The sequence below is a fragment of the Neoarius graeffei genome, chromosome 14 (genome assembly GCF_027579695.1).
Source record: "Neoarius graeffei isolate fNeoGra1 chromosome 14, fNeoGra1.pri, whole genome shotgun sequence".
NCBI classification, from domain to species: Eukaryota; Metazoa; Chordata; class Actinopteri; order Siluriformes; family Ariidae; genus Neoarius; species Neoarius graeffei.
The window spans coordinates 5,851,508-5,868,725 of NC_083582.1; the positions used below are offsets into that span (position 1 = coordinate 5,851,508).

At 43.9% G+C, this 17,218-nt stretch overlaps 1 protein-coding gene across 4 annotated transcripts in view; it reads left to right on the forward strand.

Moving 5' to 3' along the window:
- Nucleotides 1–3,556, forward strand: part of afap1 (actin filament associated protein 1) — a 90,377-nt gene extending 86,821 nt beyond the window's left edge. For 2 of the 4 annotated variants that reach the window (XM_060939189.1, XM_060939191.1), the window contains exons 15-17: nucleotides 744–934; nucleotides 1,752–1,916; nucleotides 3,100–3,555. In XM_060939189.1, coding sequence (XP_060795172.1) covers nucleotides 744–934; nucleotides 1,752–1,916; nucleotides 3,100–3,126 — 383 coding nt within the window. In that variant the 3' untranslated portion in view covers nucleotides 3,127–3,555. Of the gene's footprint in view, nucleotides 1–743; nucleotides 935–1,751; nucleotides 1,917–3,099 lie in introns of all 4 variants that reach the window. The other 2 variants (XM_060939193.1, XM_060939190.1) reach the window with 2 other exon arrangements.
- The last annotated feature ends 13,662 nt before the right edge of the window (nucleotides 3,557–17,218 follow it).

The following is a 17,218-nucleotide window of genomic DNA, read 5'->3' on the forward strand; positions in this document are numbered from 1 at the left end:
TAAATACTCTAAACTATTAATATAAATTTAATAATAAGAAGAAGAAGAGGAATAGTAGTAGTAGTTGTTGTTGTTGTTGTTGTTGTAGTAGGTATTATTTATTTATTTAATCCATTTAATCCTATTTATTTATTTATTTATTTGTTTGTTTGTACATACCAAATCCAAATAAGTGTCCTCAGATTACACTAAAATACTCAAAATATTAATATACATTTTATAATAATAAGTAATAAGAATAGTAGTAGTTGTTGTTGTTGTTGTTGTAGGTATTATTTATTTACTTATTTATTTATATTATACATACCAAATCCAAATAAGTGTCGTCAGATTACACTAAAATACTCAAAACTATTAATATACATTTATTATTATTATTATTATTATTATTATTATTATTATTGTAGTAGCAGGTATTTTTTCCCAGCATTTTCGTGTCTCATTTTGCAAAATTTTTGTCAATTATTATGAAAATTCCCAAGACCTACCAGGATGAAAACCACACGATAATTTTGAGCTGGTGCTGGTACACGAGCGCCACCTAGAGGTCCTCAGGATTATTTTTTCCATCCCAGTGAGAGATGGTTCGTGTCCTCTGGGCAGAACCTCGGCATTGTGTATCAGGAACGCAGCACCAGAAAGTCAAATAGTTTGTCGGGGGGCTCAGGGAGCTGGGGGTGTGGTGATATCATGCAGCACAGTATAAGTGTTTATCAGGAACCTGGTTTTGTGTGTGTGCGTAGGTAAGCGCTCTCAGGCCTCGCTGACGGAGCGGCTGAAGAAAGTGGAGGAGGAGTGTAAGCTGAAAGAGGAGGAGCGGGTGAATTTGGAGCTGGAGCTGACGGAGGTGAAGGAGAGTCTGAAGAAGGCCCTGAGTGGAGGAGTCACCCTCGGACTGACCATCGAACCCAAGACCAGCAGCTCCAGTCCACAGGTCTGTACTGGCTTGAAAGTACAGATAATAATAATATATATTTATTTTTTCACGGTCCGGCTTCCATCAAATCCTGCGCTCTGATTGGCTGGCGAGTGGGTCTGTATCCTACAATACGGACCCCGGTTACGGACCTCTGGCGACTCGTTCGTTCACAACAACAACAAACATCATAGCATTTTTTGTCAACATTTATTTTCACATTTCTCAGGAGAACAGCATTAATTTTACAGCATGGATAGCGATAACGACAGTGTTCACAGCGAAAGCGAGTTTTACTCCCCTGAGGAAGAAGAAATAAAAGAAAACATTTCAGGAGAAAGCTAAAAACCTCTAACTGCTGCCAACGCCGAGCAAAAACATGGCTGAATCCTGAATGACTCCTATTTGTATAAATAGGGGACTAGATAGGCGGCAAAATGTAGTTTTTTTCCTGCCATGGAAGTGCACTTGTATACCGAGGAGGAAGCCATTTGCATTACAGCCGTGAATGAGGATTCAAAATGGCGGCTCGGCTCGGTTTTCCCTTTCGGGCGCTCTCGTTTTCTGTTAGAATTTGGTAAAGAAAAAAATAAATATATTATTTACCAGCTTAAGGTTGGTCCGTGTGGTGAAATACCGTGACCTCGGCCTTGAATACTGGGGTCAGTACTTTCAAGACCTCGGTCACGGTATTTCACCATACGGACCAACCTTAAGCTGGTAAATAACATATGTATTTAAAGTGTTGTGTATCGCTGGTGCAAAATCTGGATTGTTGTGTGTGTGTGTGTGTGTGTGTGTGTGTGTGTGTGTGTGTGTGTGTGTGTGTGTGAAGTCTCCAGTGCTGGTCAGGCGTACGGTGGATAACTCGCCCATCTCCAGCTGTGACACCAGCGACACTGAGACCTGCTCACTGCCAGTCAACAGCGCCTCCTTACTGCGACGCCAGGCACTGCAGAAAAACCCTCCAGTACGGGGCCACGTGCTCAGGAAGGCCAAGGTCACTTCTGTCTCTCTCTCTCTCTCTCGCTCTCTCACACACACACACACACACACACACACACACACACACACACACGCGTCATGCCCAGGAAATGACTGAAACATCTGCACTTTCACCCTCATTAAATACTCATTAAAATTCAGACATACATAAATATGCATGAGTATTCAGATGAGGGCGGGTCCATGTCCTGCTGCCATCTTTGTTCCAACAGTGAGGAAAGTGAGACAGTCAGACTGTGAAAACTCTTCACACGGTCTTTCCTCAACTGAGATACGTTTGTCTTTTACAGAAATAAAATTAGAGCATTCTAAAATCCTCCAAAAGGAAAAAAATGGAGAAAATCACATTTTAAGATTTAAATCCAATTCCACTGACACACTCCAGCACGCTGATTGTCTAAAACAGCCTTTCTCAACCGGGGTGCCGTCTGGCTTCGTTAGGGGTGCCGTTAAAAAATTATATATTCTAACAGTGAAATAAATAAAATGAATTAAAATTCCAAAAAATGATAGTTACACTAGTGGCGGCATGGTGGTGTAGTGGTTAGCGCTGTCGCCTCACAGCAAGAAGGTCCGGGTTCGAGCCCCGTGGCCGGCGAGGGCCTTTCTGTGTGGAGTTTGCATGTTCTCCCCGTGTCCGCGTGGGTTTCCTCCGGGTGCTCCGGTTTCCCCCACAGTCCAAAGACATGCAGGTTAGGTTAACTGGTGACTCTAAATTGACCGTAGGTGTGAATGGTTGTCTGTGTCTATGTGTCAGCCCTGTGATGACCTGGCGACTTGTCCAGGGTGTACCCCGCCTTTCGCCCGTAGTCAGCTGGGATAGGCTCCAGCTCGCCTGCGACCCTGTAGAAGGATAAAGCGGCTACAGATAATGAGATGAGATGAGATAGTTACACTAATGCAGATCATCGCTGCTTCATGCATCATCAAAATTTGTCTCACGGCCCCCTTTCCCATGTCACAGCGTGACTGCGTTTGTTTTATATGGGGGTGCCTTGAGAATTTGCATACTTCTGAAGGGTGCCGTGACTGAAAAAAGGTTGAGAAACGCTGGTCTAAAACATGCTCACACGTCTGATCTTAATCAGTGTATTACATTCTCCTGTGTGTGTGTGTGTGTGTGTGTGTGTGTGTGTGTGTGTGTGTGTGTTAATGGATGATTTATTTTTGTCTTGCAGGAATGGGAGATGAAATCCGGCACCTAAACTCTCACTTTCAGCTTCTTTATTATTGTTATAGTTTTTGTTTTCCTGTTTGTATTTATTTAAATTTGCATATAGAAGCGATCGAAAGCAAATCGATTGAAGCAGAGACACATCACGATGCAGAAAACATCTGAGTGTGAGGACAGGACAGGACAGGACAGGACAGGACAGGACAGGTCCCAGGAGCTCACCGTCCTGCAGTGAGTGTGAGTTACACCACTAAAGGGGCGTCATCGGGCGGAAACGGCTAGTTGTTGTTGTTGTTGCTGTTGTTGTTAGTTTTTTTTCCCGGTTGATCGTTCTGGGTTCTGCTAGAAACCACCATCTGATGTTTTAAAGAAAAAAGAAAAAAAAAACACTTTGAAAGTATTTATTTGTAAATGTTCAAGTGCAGGCCTTTCTCTGTGTGTTTGTGTTTATACTGTATTTAAAGCTTTATACAGCATTTTATTTGGCCTCATGCCAGGTCTTTATTTTTATTTTTTTTTTCCTTTGTTATTGAGGGGTTTTTTAATATAAAATTGAACCAAATGTACAAATAGCAATGAAAATCTGAGCTTTCGATCATTAGGGTGGTGTTTAATTTAACCACATGGAAGAGGACAGCACGGGCGGGGCAGCGGGGCGGGGCGGGGCAGCAGACAGGCCAAGGCAGTGGGGCGAAGCACTTTCTATAAAACAACTTACTTGGAAGAATTTTTAGAAACTTGTACCTTTTAAAGGAGCAGTTTGTAATCTTTAGAACCCCTGTTTAAAGCATGCAGCTGTTAAAACTCCTGTTCAGTAAAAAGGGTCACATGTAATGAATAACACCCTCCATGTTGTGCTGTTGTAGGAAAATCATCAGTGATGGGGTGGACTGATGAAGCAGGGTTACTGCTACAAGCCCAACATTGATTAGTTTCCTATAACAGCACGTCCTGAAGTGTTTTATAACCCTTACACCACAGCAGTACCAACACTAATATTGCTTTTTTAGAAGAACGACACTTCATACGTTTTTTATCCATTTATTGTTACATTTAATGCTGTGGAAACGAGTTCTCACTTCGCTCCTGTTCTCACGTTACAGCAGCTATAAACGCTCTTTCCCCTTTTACCAGCCCTTTCTTTTTTCTGTCCGTTGACGTAATAAGATTTTTAAAAAATTAAACATTAAAGCTCGTCACGTGACTGAGAATCTGTAAAGCGTAAAGGGTAAACTCCTCTGTGCTTAAAGTTCCAGCTTCACTTCTGACTGTTACACTGGAGACTCCTTCCTTCCAGAAACATTAAATTAACATAAGCATCTCTTTACTGGAAGAAAACGTCGTCATATCAGTGATACTTTTTTTTTTTGTTAAATCTGTTCATTATTAGTCGAGATATAAACTGTCAGAGCTGCTGCTATGGAAAATAAATAAATAAATAAATAAAGACCTTCTGACCAATCAGAATTCAACAGTCTAATGTGACCCTGTTTAGTGACGGGTTAAACACGTACATGTGTATGTGGGGGCGGAGCCAATTTCTGCACCACATGAAATGGAAACAAAACTAAAACATTGATTGTGTTGGTAATATCACAGTTTCTTTGTGTCCCTTTAAAAACGCGCGCGCACACACACACACACACACTTGTTGATTCCAAGATCCCTGTTCTTGGCTGCAGGAGTGGAACCCACTGTGGTGTTCTGTTTTTCTGTTGTATGCTGAGTTCCACCCACAGAACCGTCGCTCACTCACTCGATGATGTTTTTTGTTTTCCGCACCATCCTGTGTAAACTCTAGAGACTGTTGTGAGTGAAAACCCCAGGAGGAGATCAGCAGCTCCTGAAATACGCAAACCTCACACTCCAACACCCAGGGGTGTTCCTAATAAAATGACCTGTGAGTCACTTTACCAGTGGCTGGTGAGTCGTGGCACCTGCACACGTTTAAAGACACTTTAAAGAAAAAAAAAAAAGACAAACTGCACCTTTAAACACTATGAAAGCCCAGCATGTGACCTTGTTGCTATGGAGATGTTGTAGCGTTAAGATGGCTGTCCTCTGTCCCGTCCGTGTTGCTGTGCGCTCTTAAAGCAGGATGTACAGGATTCTCCCGTACGATGGTGTCAGAACTGTAGTGGGTTTTTTCTTTCACTGGTGCTTTTGTTTCAGTTCTTGCTTTTGCTCGTGAGTCTTAAACGCGCTGAGGTTACCCGAGCGACACTTGGTGCTTCGTATAGAAATCAGAAATAAGCGACTTGTAGAGACTACTGCCAGCGTACTCACATCCCAGGCACATTAGGATTATTCTCCACACAGCTGGTTTCTTGCGCTTTGCATTTTTTTTTAATTTAACAAACATATTTTAATCTGTTGAAGCTTGTGTAAATATACTCTGTTTGTGTGTTTGTTTGTGTGTTTGTTTGTTTCATTTTCACTGATGTCAGTCCCGTGAGTCTGCAGTCTGATTGTGTGAGGGGGAAAGAGTTCAGACTCTCAGAGGGATCTCAGTCTATTCGAGTCATGTTTCTTTCAGCCTTACAGACAAGAAAACGTGTTCTCTCTCTCTCTCTCTCTCTCTCTCTTGCTCTCCCTCCCTCTCTCTCTCCCCCTGTGTCTCTCCCTGTCTCTCTCTCGCTCTCCCTCCCTCTCTCGCCCTCCCTCCCTCTCTCTCTCCCCCTGTGTCTCTCCCTGTCTCTCTCTCGCTCTCCCTCCCTCTCTCGCCCTCCCTCCCTCTCTCTCTCCCCCTGTCTCCCTCCTTCTCTCTCTCCCCCCTGTCTCTCTCCCTGTCTCTCTCCCTGTCTCGCTCTCCCTCCCTCTCTCTCTCTCCCCCTGTCTCTCTCCCTCTCTCTCTCTCGCTCTCCCTCCCTCTCTCGCCCTCCCTCCCTCTCTCGCCCTCCCTCCCTCTCTCTCTCCCCCTGTCTCCCTCCCTCTCTCTCTCCCCCTGTCTCCCTCCTTCTCTCTCTCCCCCTGTCTCTCTCCCTGTCTCTCTCCCTGTCTCGCTCTCCCTCCCTCTCTCTCCCCCTGTCTCTCTCCCTCTCTCTCTCTCGCTCTCCCTCCCTCCCTCTCTCGCTCTCCCTCCCTCTCTCTCCCCCTGTCTCTCTCTCTCTCGCTCTCCCTCCCTCTCTCATTCTCCCTCCCTCTCTCTCTCCCCCTGTCTCTCTCCCTGTCTCTCTCTCTCTCCCTGTCTCTCTCCCTCTCTCTCTCTTGCTCTCCCTCCCTCATTCTCCCTCCCTCTCTCTCCCCCTGTCTCTCTCTCTTGCTCTCTCTCCCTCTCTCTCTCTTGCTCTCCCTCCCTCTCTCTCGCCCCCTGTCTCTCTCCCTCTCTCCCTCTCTCTCTTGCTCTCGCTCCCTCTCTCTCTCCCTGTGTCTCTCCCTCTCTCTCTCTCCCCCCCTCTGCCTCTGTCTCTCTCTGTCACTCTCCCTCCCTCTCTCTCCCGCTTCTCCCTCTCTCTCACTCACTCCCTCTCTCTCTCCCTCTGTCTCTCTCTCCCACTCTGTCTCTCTCTTGCTCTGTCTCTCCCTCTCTCTCTCCCCCTCCCTCCCGCTCTCTCCCCCTGCCTCTGTCTCTCTCTCTCCCTCTCTGTCACTCTCCATCCCTCTCTCTCTCCCCCCCTTTCTTTCTTTCTCCCTCTCTCTTTCTCCCTCTCTCTTTCTCCCTCTCTCTCTCACTCCCTCTCTCTCTCTCCCCTCTCTCTCCCTCTGTCTCTCTTGCTCTGTCTCTCTCTCTCTCTCTCTCCCACTGTCTCTCCCTCTCTCTCCCTCTCTCTCCCCCCTCCTTCTGTCTCTCTCTCTCGTTCTGTCTCTCTCCCTCTGTCTCTCCCTCTCTCTCCCTCTCTCTCCCCCCTCCTTCTGTCTCTCTCTCTCGTTCTGTCTCTCTCCCTCTCTCTCCCCCCTCCTTCTCTCTCTCTCTCTCTCTCTCTGAAATGTCTTTACTGTCCCTCAGTACGAGTCCAGCGTCTCTCCATCTCACCATCGCACGCATTAAGAGACCAATGATGTTATAAATGTGAACTGTAGTGAGTATTGTTTCAGTGGGAAGGGTCAGAGGTCAGGGTTCAGGGGTGGGTGGGTTCAGGATTTTTATTTTTTTTAAACAGCTTTGTTTTTTGCACCTTAAAGACTTTTTCTACTCTGTTGTTACTTTGCTTACTGACTGTTGCTGACTCGGCAACAAAAAAATGTTGTACACAGAAATAAAAACTGCATTCAAATGTGATGTGTTTGTGGGTTTTTTGGGGTTTTTTTTAATATCTGCACCACACACACACACACACACACACACACACACACACGTATACATACCTGTGAAAAGTTTGGACACGCCTTCAAATTCATGTTTTTTTATTTTTATTTATTGAACATCACTTCGTGTCTTACAGTAATGATGGACGTTGTTTCTCTTTATTTAGTTGTTCAGTTCTTGACGTAATACTCTCTGGATTACTACAGTTATGGAACAGGGTTATTTATTTATTCATTTAGTATGTTTATTATTTACTGTTTGATCTCAAATGCATTAAGAAGGTAAAAAGCTCATCCGCTAATTACCTTTTGACGATGCAGACCTGTTAATTAAAAAGCGTTCCAGGTGACTCCCTCAGGAAGCTGGTGAAGAGAACGCCAACAGTGTGCAAAGCGTCATCAAGAGAAACGCTGGATACGCTGAAGAATCTAATATATCAAACATTTTGATTTTTTTAACACTTTTTTGTTTACCACACAATCCCAGATGTTATTTCAGAGTTTTGATGTCGTCAGTTTTGTTCTACAGTGTATGAACACAGCGGCGCGCCGTTATAACACCGGAGTTGGGATCCAAAGAATCCGACCGTGTTATGAGTGAATCCGTGTCATAACAGTCTGGAAAATCTGGCAGGCTCAAGTAGAAAACATTCTATGAGATTTATTTTTTAGATAAACCAGTTCCCTGAAGATATCTGATGAAGAAATTGGAAGAGCTACGCTTGCTTTTACCGTGCTGATAACTCTTTTTAAATGTTGACTGTCAATGTAACAAATAATATGTAATAAAATATTTTGCGAGCGGCACGGTGGTAGAGCGGTTAGCACCGACACCTCACAGCAAGAAGGTTCTGGGTTCAAGTCCAGCAGCCGGCGAGGGCCTTTCTGTGCGGAGTTTGCATGTTGTCTGTGTGGGTTTCCTCCGGGTGCTCCGGTTTCCCCCACAGTCCAAAGACATGCAGGTTAGGTTAACTGGTGACTCTAAATTGGCCGTAGGTGTGAATGTGAGTGTGAATGGTTGTCTGTGTCTATGTGTCAGCCCTGTGATGACCTGGCGACTTGTCCAGGGTGTACCCCGCCTTTCGCCCGTAGTCAGCTGGGATAGGCTCCAGCCCGCCCGCGACCCTGTACAGGATAAGCGGTTACGGATAATGGATGGATGAAAAGCTGTGTCATTTAGATAATTAAATTCAGTGCTGTAGTCGAGTCACTAAACCTCCAGTCCCCAGTGTTCCAGTCCGAGTCATTAAAGAAAATTTTGAGTCGAGTCCGAGAACAAGACTCCATTTGGCGGTGTCTGTTGCTGCCTTTATATGAAAGCGTCTCTGCTACTGTGCCGGACTAACGTTCCTGCTCGACTGCCTCGTTTTAGTTAACAGGCTCCAGATAAAAAGCTTGTTCATCGCTCAGCAAGCCCCGCCCACTATCAACAGGGAAAATAACATGAGAGAGGGTTAACAGTAGCTAGTTCATCGCTCAGCAAGCAAGCCCCACCCACTATCAACAGAGCAATGATCATAGCATATCACTTCCTTCTCTGGGTGGAGTCTCGCCAAATGACGACTGAAGTTCGAGGTCATTCCCGTCGTCTCCTCGATAGTTCTTCTACATATGGAACACACAGCAGTGCATTTTTTCCCACTGCACGAGAAGTCTGTAGAAGCAAAGCAGACAATCCTAGCGGTGTCTCTCCAGGCGTTTTAGCGCTGTTAACATTAGTTTGTTCCTGAACATGACGTATGAACAGGTGAATGTGCATTCTCTTGCACAAAATTAGTATAAAAATGAATGCAGACATAAATATAAATATCTTATGCCAAATTATTATGGCATGTTACAAAAAATAAAGAAAAAATCCAATTTATGACTCCGAATGCAGTTAAGTCAAGTCACAAATCCTTAAAATTAGGGCACGAGTCAGACTCAAGTACTTCAAACCTGGTTAAATTTACTAGCTAGTTTTAAAAAAATCTTTAAAAAATGTAAAGGGTTGCTAAATTATTAGTAGTAACCAGGGCTTTGAACCGGAATTTTTTTCCTGTTGGTTCGTTCCGAACAGAAACGGAATTTTAACGTTTCTGGTTTTGGGTTCCACCATTAAATAGCCGTTCCCGAACCGGTTAGAACAAAAAAATTTCGTTCCCGGAACGGTTAATTACGTTCCCTGTCAGCTGTTTAACAAATGGCTATAAAATTATGTCTCTGTCTCATCCAGCTTAAGCCAAATGTAGGCTAATTCTATTACACCCTTCATTAAATAAGACAAGAAATAATTCAAAACAATTATTATTTCAAATGTTGGCGATTTGGATTCTCAGTATGTGTTCCCATCTACACAAACAGAAAAAGTGCCAAAAATGAAAGAGAATTCGTTTAGTGTGTTACCAAAGGCTAGTCAGGCCCTATAGAGGGCTACCGCATGACGTCACCGCGCCGCGAGATTTTGTTAGGCGCCATATTGGAAGACCAAGTACACATCTATGCAAGTACATACATACATAAAACAAACTACACCTGAAATGTAGCCAGGGCCGGTTCTGCCCTAATCTGGACCCGGGTGCAACATCGCGCAAACCCCCCCCCCAAAAAAACACCAGTCTAAATCAGGACAACCATCACATAACTATAACTATAAACATTTTAGATCAACTATTTTAACTAAATGGGCTATAATAAATAAGCCTGCAGGCAGCCACGGCGGGCTGCCTCAGAAAAGTAACCATTCAATGACAACTGAAAGCCTGCAGCCACGGCGGGCTGCCTCAGAAAAGCAACCATTTGTCCTACCTTAAAACTCGTTTTGCATTTTCTGCCTCCTTTTTTGTATTTTCGACCCTCCGTTTATTTTCTTTCCTTTTCTGAAAACCCGATTTGTGTCCAGACATTTTGTTCTGCTACCAACGAACTAACTCGTCAGGTCTCGTCTCTCGAGCCCGCGATGATTCCCGTGGGAAGGGCAACAATTGATACATTTTTACAAACAGCCAATAGGGAGGTTGCATCGTTCAGGCTCTTCTTTGCTCAGACACTCAGTAATGGAGACGTGATAGTAGTCCACCTTCCCGCTCTCTCCATTCAATCAGCGAACGTCACACAGGAAGTGAACCCCAGCGGGTCATAGAAACTTGCGCAGGAGAAGAATGACTATTTGTAGGCTACGGAAACTTTGAGGAACGAAATAAAAACCGGTATTAACCGGTTACCATTATTTTTAATAAGCGTTTCTGTTCCGGAACATAAAAAATAATAAAGTTTCTGGTTTCGTTTCTGTTCCATGTGAAATAGAAAAAGTTCCCGGTTTTCATTTTCGTTCCTTGAACCGGTTCAAAGCCCTGGTAGTAACTTTGGTTTTTGTTTGTTTGTTCTTTCCTCATTGCGAACGTTCTTGAGCATTTATTCTAAAATTGTTATTAATTGGGGTGGCACGGTGGTGTAGTGGTTAGCGCTGTCACCTCACAGCAAGAAGGTCCGGGTTTGAGCCCTGTGGCCGGCGAGGGCCTTTCTGTGCGGAGTTTGCATGTTCTCCCCGTGTCCGCGTGGGTTTCCTCCGGGTGCTCCGGTTTCCCCCACAGTCCAAAGACATGCAGGTTAGGTTAACTGGTGACTCTAAATTGAGCGTAGGTGTGAGTGTGAATGTGAATGGTTGTCTGTGTCTATGTGTCAGCCCTGTGATGACCTGGCGACTTGTCCAGGGTGTACCCCGCCTTTCACCCGTAGTCAGCTGGGATAGGATCCAGCTTGTCTGCGACCCTGTAGAACAGGATAAAGCGGCTAGAGTTAATGAGATGAGATGTTATTAATTGTTGTTCTTGATCTATTCATTTAATCAGATTGTGGGTTGCTCTGTGTTCCCTGAACGCTCTCTTTATGACTGTTGGATCAGACATCATGAAGCTTGTGTCAGGTTCTCGTCATCAGTTAGAAATATTTACCTTGTAGATAATGTTTTTTGACTTCCAGTAGATTTTTCGTTCCATACTTCGACTTTTATTTGAGTAAAATTTGAACACTGAAGCTATACGTTTACTTTTTCCACCTCTAAACTTATTAACATGACCTGAGTCACTATTTCATATCCATGTAATGACCAGAGAGCTCCACTAGGGGGCAGGTCAGAGCTGGAGCCTGGTCTCCATGTCCACCTGGTTAAAATGGTTAAAAATGTCCTGCTGCTGATCTGTGAAATGTGTTTATCAGCTTATTCGAGGTAACTCTGTGTTTTTCTGACATCACAGGAATGTAAACTTTTACTCAAACTGATAATCACGATTCGTTTTTGCATTAAAGTGTGACTCTCAGGCACAAAACATCATTTTACACACATCGCTAATGAGTGATAGGTGATAATAAATGTACATATTACTCCCCAAAAGGACTGATATGACGATGATGAAAATGAAATGACATGTTTTGATTTTATTTTCAATTCTGCATGTATACTTACTGTACGTGGGCAGAGAGTTAAAGCATATGCGCAGAACCACGGCCTCACTTTTGTTTATAAATGCCTTGAGACCTCAAGAATGGCGCAGGAATAGTTTTAAGTGCTAACAATAAATCTAATATAGTAATTTTTATGATTAAAGTCATTTATATCGGTAGCGGTCTGAGCAAATGACGTTGACGTCCATAACGTCACAGCAGGAAGTCTATCGGTCTCATCGCCATTTCCGCTATACTGAAACACAGCGCTGACTGCAACTCCGATCCTCCATTTTGAGCTAATTTATCGCCATGCCACGTAGATGTGTTGCTGGTGGGTGCAGCAACACAACAGAAGGTGGATTTATGTTGCATTCATGGCCCAAGAATGTTCAAACTGCAAAGATTTGGACGCGTTTTGTGAGAAATTCACAGATTTGGCGCCTACGAAGTGGTCTCTCCTCTGCTCTGCACATTTTACTGATGACTCGTACGAGACCTCTGATCTGTTGAAGAGCGTTGGCTATAAGCCCAGATTGAAAGAGGGTGCAGTATCAACAATTAAAGGAAAAGAAAACTACAAGAAAATGAAAGTAAGTTCAGTCGCACCGGTTTTCCCGGAGCGTGAGCCGAGCAGTAATGGCGGAGTACTCAGTATGGAGAAAATGGAGAATGAGTGGACCAGTCGTCTGATTTCTCCTCTGGATATGCTCACCTCAGCAGTAATATCTCGCCATTAAAGCAAGAACACAGACGGGTAAGATGCAACTCTCATTTGATTACATAACAACAACACTCGTTGTTTAGCTGCATTTAGATTAATACATGTAACTTGTATTGTTTGTTTAAGTTACCGGTATAAGATTATTTAATTTGCTTCAGAATGTGATTGTCTCAGTTCATCTGATTATTTAATGAGCCTTTTACGTTTTATCAGTGAAAATGTATGCATGTACATGTATGTTGCATAAGTTTTAACACCCATCCTGTTTTAATGAGAGTCACATGAGACTGTCAGCTCAATTCCATCCAATTCTCTAGACGGCTTTGTTCTCTGGCTTTATTTCGTAAGGTGGGGGCCTCCGTGGCTGACATGTTGCTATCGGATTCACTTTCTGACGGTTCGAACTGATACGGTTCTACATGTATAGCAGTAGCATGTACACACACTCCAATTTCAGGACTATCGCAGTCAGATGTATTACTATCTGAGGGATCCGAAGAATCTTCAATAAATCTGAACGAAGAGGCCACTGCAACCTCTCTCGCCTGCCGAGTCTGGCTTTGGTCTATAGCTGTAGAAGGCCTCGGCCTTAAAACCGGTTCCTGCTGTGACGTCATGCGCTCAGGGCTGGCTGGTTCAGCAGGGCAGCTCCAATGCCAACTTTGCAGTCAATTTTAACTCATCTCATCTCATCATATCTAGCCGCTTTATCCTGTTCTACAGGGTCGCAGGCAAGCTGGAGCCTATCCCAGCTGACTACGGGCGAAAGGCGGGGTACACCCTGGACAAGTCGCCAGGTCATCACAGGGCTGACACATAGACACAGACAACCATTCACACTCACATTCACACCTACGCTCAATTTAGAGTCACCAGTTAACCTAACCTGCATGTCTTTGGACTGTGGGGGAAACCGGAGCACCCGGAGGAAACCCACACGGACACGGGGAGAACATGCAAACTCCGCACAGAAAGGCCCTCGCCGGCCACGGGGCTCGAACCCGGACCTTCTTGCTGTGAGGCGACAGCGCTAACTACTACACCACCGTGCCACCCCAATTTTAACTCTCAAAAATATATTTTCTTAATTCCAATTTATGTAGCATACAAGAGTCAAGAATGGAGATACTATCCACTCAGAAATGCATTTTAAAATAAAAGTTCTGAGTATCTCCTTTAAAGTGCGTGTGATACAGATCTGGGAAAAGAACCAACACGTGGAGGTTTGCACTTGGACATATAGTTTATATTCTTCTTGAAAGAAAGTTTCTGTTGACTTCACAAATTGACTTCACTTACGGTACTTCAGTGTCCTTCATTTCCTCAGAAGACTTCTGTACTGAGACAACACGCACATTTTATCTCTTATTATATTTCATCATTTTCTACTGAATTTGTTGATGTTTATTTTTGTTATTCTGAGCACTCTTGCTTCTATCTATCTGAATTTTCACATTTAGCTTTGAAATTCTTTTGAGGGACCTCTCATGTCCCTCAAACCTGTTCCCTGAACACATGATTTGGAATACTGAACACGTCACAAGTTCAACAGGAAGGTGCATCACCAGAATTTCCCGTACAGCACGAGATGAAAATGAAGTTCTCTCATTTCTTTTTTCTTTTATTCTTAAAGACAAAGCTGCTACCTAAAATATAGCTTTGAACTACATTATTATTATTATTATTATTATTAATCTCGGGTCGGCACGGTGGTGTAGTGGTTAGCGCTGTCGCCTCACAGCAAGAAGGTCCGGGTTCGAGCCCCGTGGCCGGCGAGGGCCTTTCTGTGCGGAGTTTGCATGTTCTCCCCGTGTCCGCGTGGGTTTCCTCCGGGTGCTCCGGTTTCCCCCACAGTCCAAAGACATGCAGGTTAGGTTAACTGGTGACTCTAAATTGAGCGTAGGTGTGAATGTGAGTGTGAATGGTTGTCTGTGTCTATGTGTCAGCCCTGTGATGACCTGGCGACTTGTCCAGGGTGTACCCCGCCTCTTGCCCGTAGTCAGCTGGGATAGGCTCCGGCTTGCCTGCGACCCTGTAGAACAGGATAAAGCGGCTACAGATAATGAGATGAGATGAGATTTATGGAAGGAGTCTCCGGTGTCAGCGCTTTGTAGCAGCTGAATTTTTTTTAAAAAAACTTCAGGACAGATGAGTTTACACTCTGCGGTTTTTCAATAACATGACATTTTGTTTTGTTTTGTTTTTTTCTCCTTAATAAAAAAAAAAAAGCAGGCCAGCGAGGAAATGAATGTTTACAGCTCGTACAGTATGAGTAAGAATATGAACTGACTTGTTTCTTGGACTTTCCATAACATCAGATGTATCTACAAAAGGATTAATTGTATTCAGGTTAGTCGGGTCTCTGTGTGTAGAATATCGTGACACTGTGTTTAGCTGCTGATGAGCAGGACGATGGGAAGGAGGAGGGATGGGAGTGAACCCCCTGCTGGCCAAACAATTCACAAACCTGCTACAGAGAGAAAACACACAGCACCACTTCATTAGGAACACCCCTACATCCACCTGACGTTTGTTTTCAGCATCAAATCACGCAGATCCAAATCAAGAGCTTCGGTTAATGTTCACAATGTTCAAATATCAGAACGGGAAAAATTGTGATGTCATAAAGAAGTGTGACTTTCTTTCTTTCACTGTGGTATGGGTGTTGGTTCGAGCCAGATGAGTATGAGGTTTGAGTATTTCAGAAACTGCTGATCTCCTCCTGGGGTTTTCACACACAACCGTCTCTAGAGTTTACACAGAATGGTGCAGAAAACAAAAAACATCATCAAGTTAAGTGAGCAACAGTTCTGTGGGTGGGAAGTAAACAAGCGCCTTGTTGATAAGAGAGGGTCAGAGAGCAGAAAACGGACACATTTGAGATGGTCCAAGCTTCTTCTTTCTTTTTTTTTTTGCCAGGAAGGATATAGTAACTCATATAATCACTCTTTACAACCGTGGTGAGCAGAAAAGCATCTCAGCATGTAACAGAAGAAAGAAGAACACATTGGGTTCCACTCCTGCAGCCAAGAACAGGGATCTTAGACTCAACAACAAGTTCCTATTAAAGTGGCCGGTGAACACCTGTGGAGGAAAAAAAGAGTATCGGAGGAAGAATATACTTTGGTACGTGCTGTTTGAGGAAACTAGTTCAGAGTAAGTTCAGTAACTCTGCTTCATCATTTTTATTCCTGATTTAATGTATAGTACGTCAGTTAGTCTGTAAAATGTGAAAATTCATGCGTTAGAGATTACATTTTGGGATTAATTAAGCAAAAATACACATTTGCCTCATGCATTGACAAGTTTGTTCATTTTTGTTTACTGTAATGAGCAGTTGATTGGATATTATCAGTATGTTTGTACCAAATGACTTCCCTCCCTTTTCTGTGTAAAATACTTTGTGTTTGTAGACATCTCATCTCATTATCTGTAGCCGCTTTATCCTGTTCTACAGGGTCGCAGGCAAGCTGGAGCCTATCCCAGCTGACTACGGGCGAAAGGCGGGGTACACCCTGGACAAGTCGCCAGGTCATCACAGGGCTGACACATAGACACAGACAACCATTCACACTCACATTCACACCTACGCTCAATTTAGAGTCACCAGTTAACCTAACCTGCATGTCTTTGGACTGTGGGGGAAACCGGAGCACCCGGAGGAAACCCACGCGGACACGGGGAGAACATGCAAACTCCGCACAGAAAGGCCCTCGCCGGCCACGGGGCTCGAACCCGGACCTTCTTGCTGTGAGGCGACAGCGCTAACCACTACACCACCGTGCCACCTGTTTGTAGACATTAAAGAACAAAAATGGTGAAATGATGAATATCTCCCACCTTTTTTTTTTGGGACAGTTCCACCAGTAGAGGGCGGTATTCCTACACAGCTCCTGCCCACATGGATGGACTGGTTTGTGTGTGAGATATGAGACCAGGCTGTAACTGGAGCCTCCATATGTTAGACTCGATTTATTTTAATACGCAGTGATTTGGCTGTTCCAAAGTATTGAGTTTTATCATGTGAGAATTAATAACTGCGTGTGTTTTTGTAGACAGGACACAGCGGGTCGGGAACGTTTTCACTCGAGCTGTTAAAGAAGAGCTCAGGGTCAGACTGGGGAAGCTTTATAATCTTCACACCATGTGTCCTGATTAGTGTGTGTCCCTGTGTGTGGTGTAAATGTGCCATCACTGATGCACAACACGTAACACTTGACTGTTAATCTCAGAATAACGATGTGTTTAGCGAGTCCAGAGCTAATGGTTGGTGCTGTATTTTTGTTAGTGGGTGTATGTTACTCTGACGTTACATTAACATTAATGCTAGCGCAGTTTCAGTCCTGTTTGAGACGAGGAAAAGTTTTAAAGAATGACGCGACGATGAGCGACATCGCATTCTCGGCGCGGCTAGTTAGCGATAAAGCACTAAAGCGCCGCTGCATCGTTCTCTTTCTTTCAGTAGACACGCTGTAAATGAATAAAGCGAGGGTGGAATCTGACAGCGCCACGATCCATCCGTAGGTCATCAAACAGCATTGTGGGTAATGTAGGAAACCGTTCACCAAATTAAAAATAAACCAACCTTATCATTTTTTTCATAATAATACAATTTCATCTTGATTTTAATTCATTATCTTACAGAATAGCTGCTACTGGTATTTAACTTGACTTTACATTTCTTGTCTTCATGGAGGAATAATTTACACAGTAAGCTTGATTCCTAAATTGA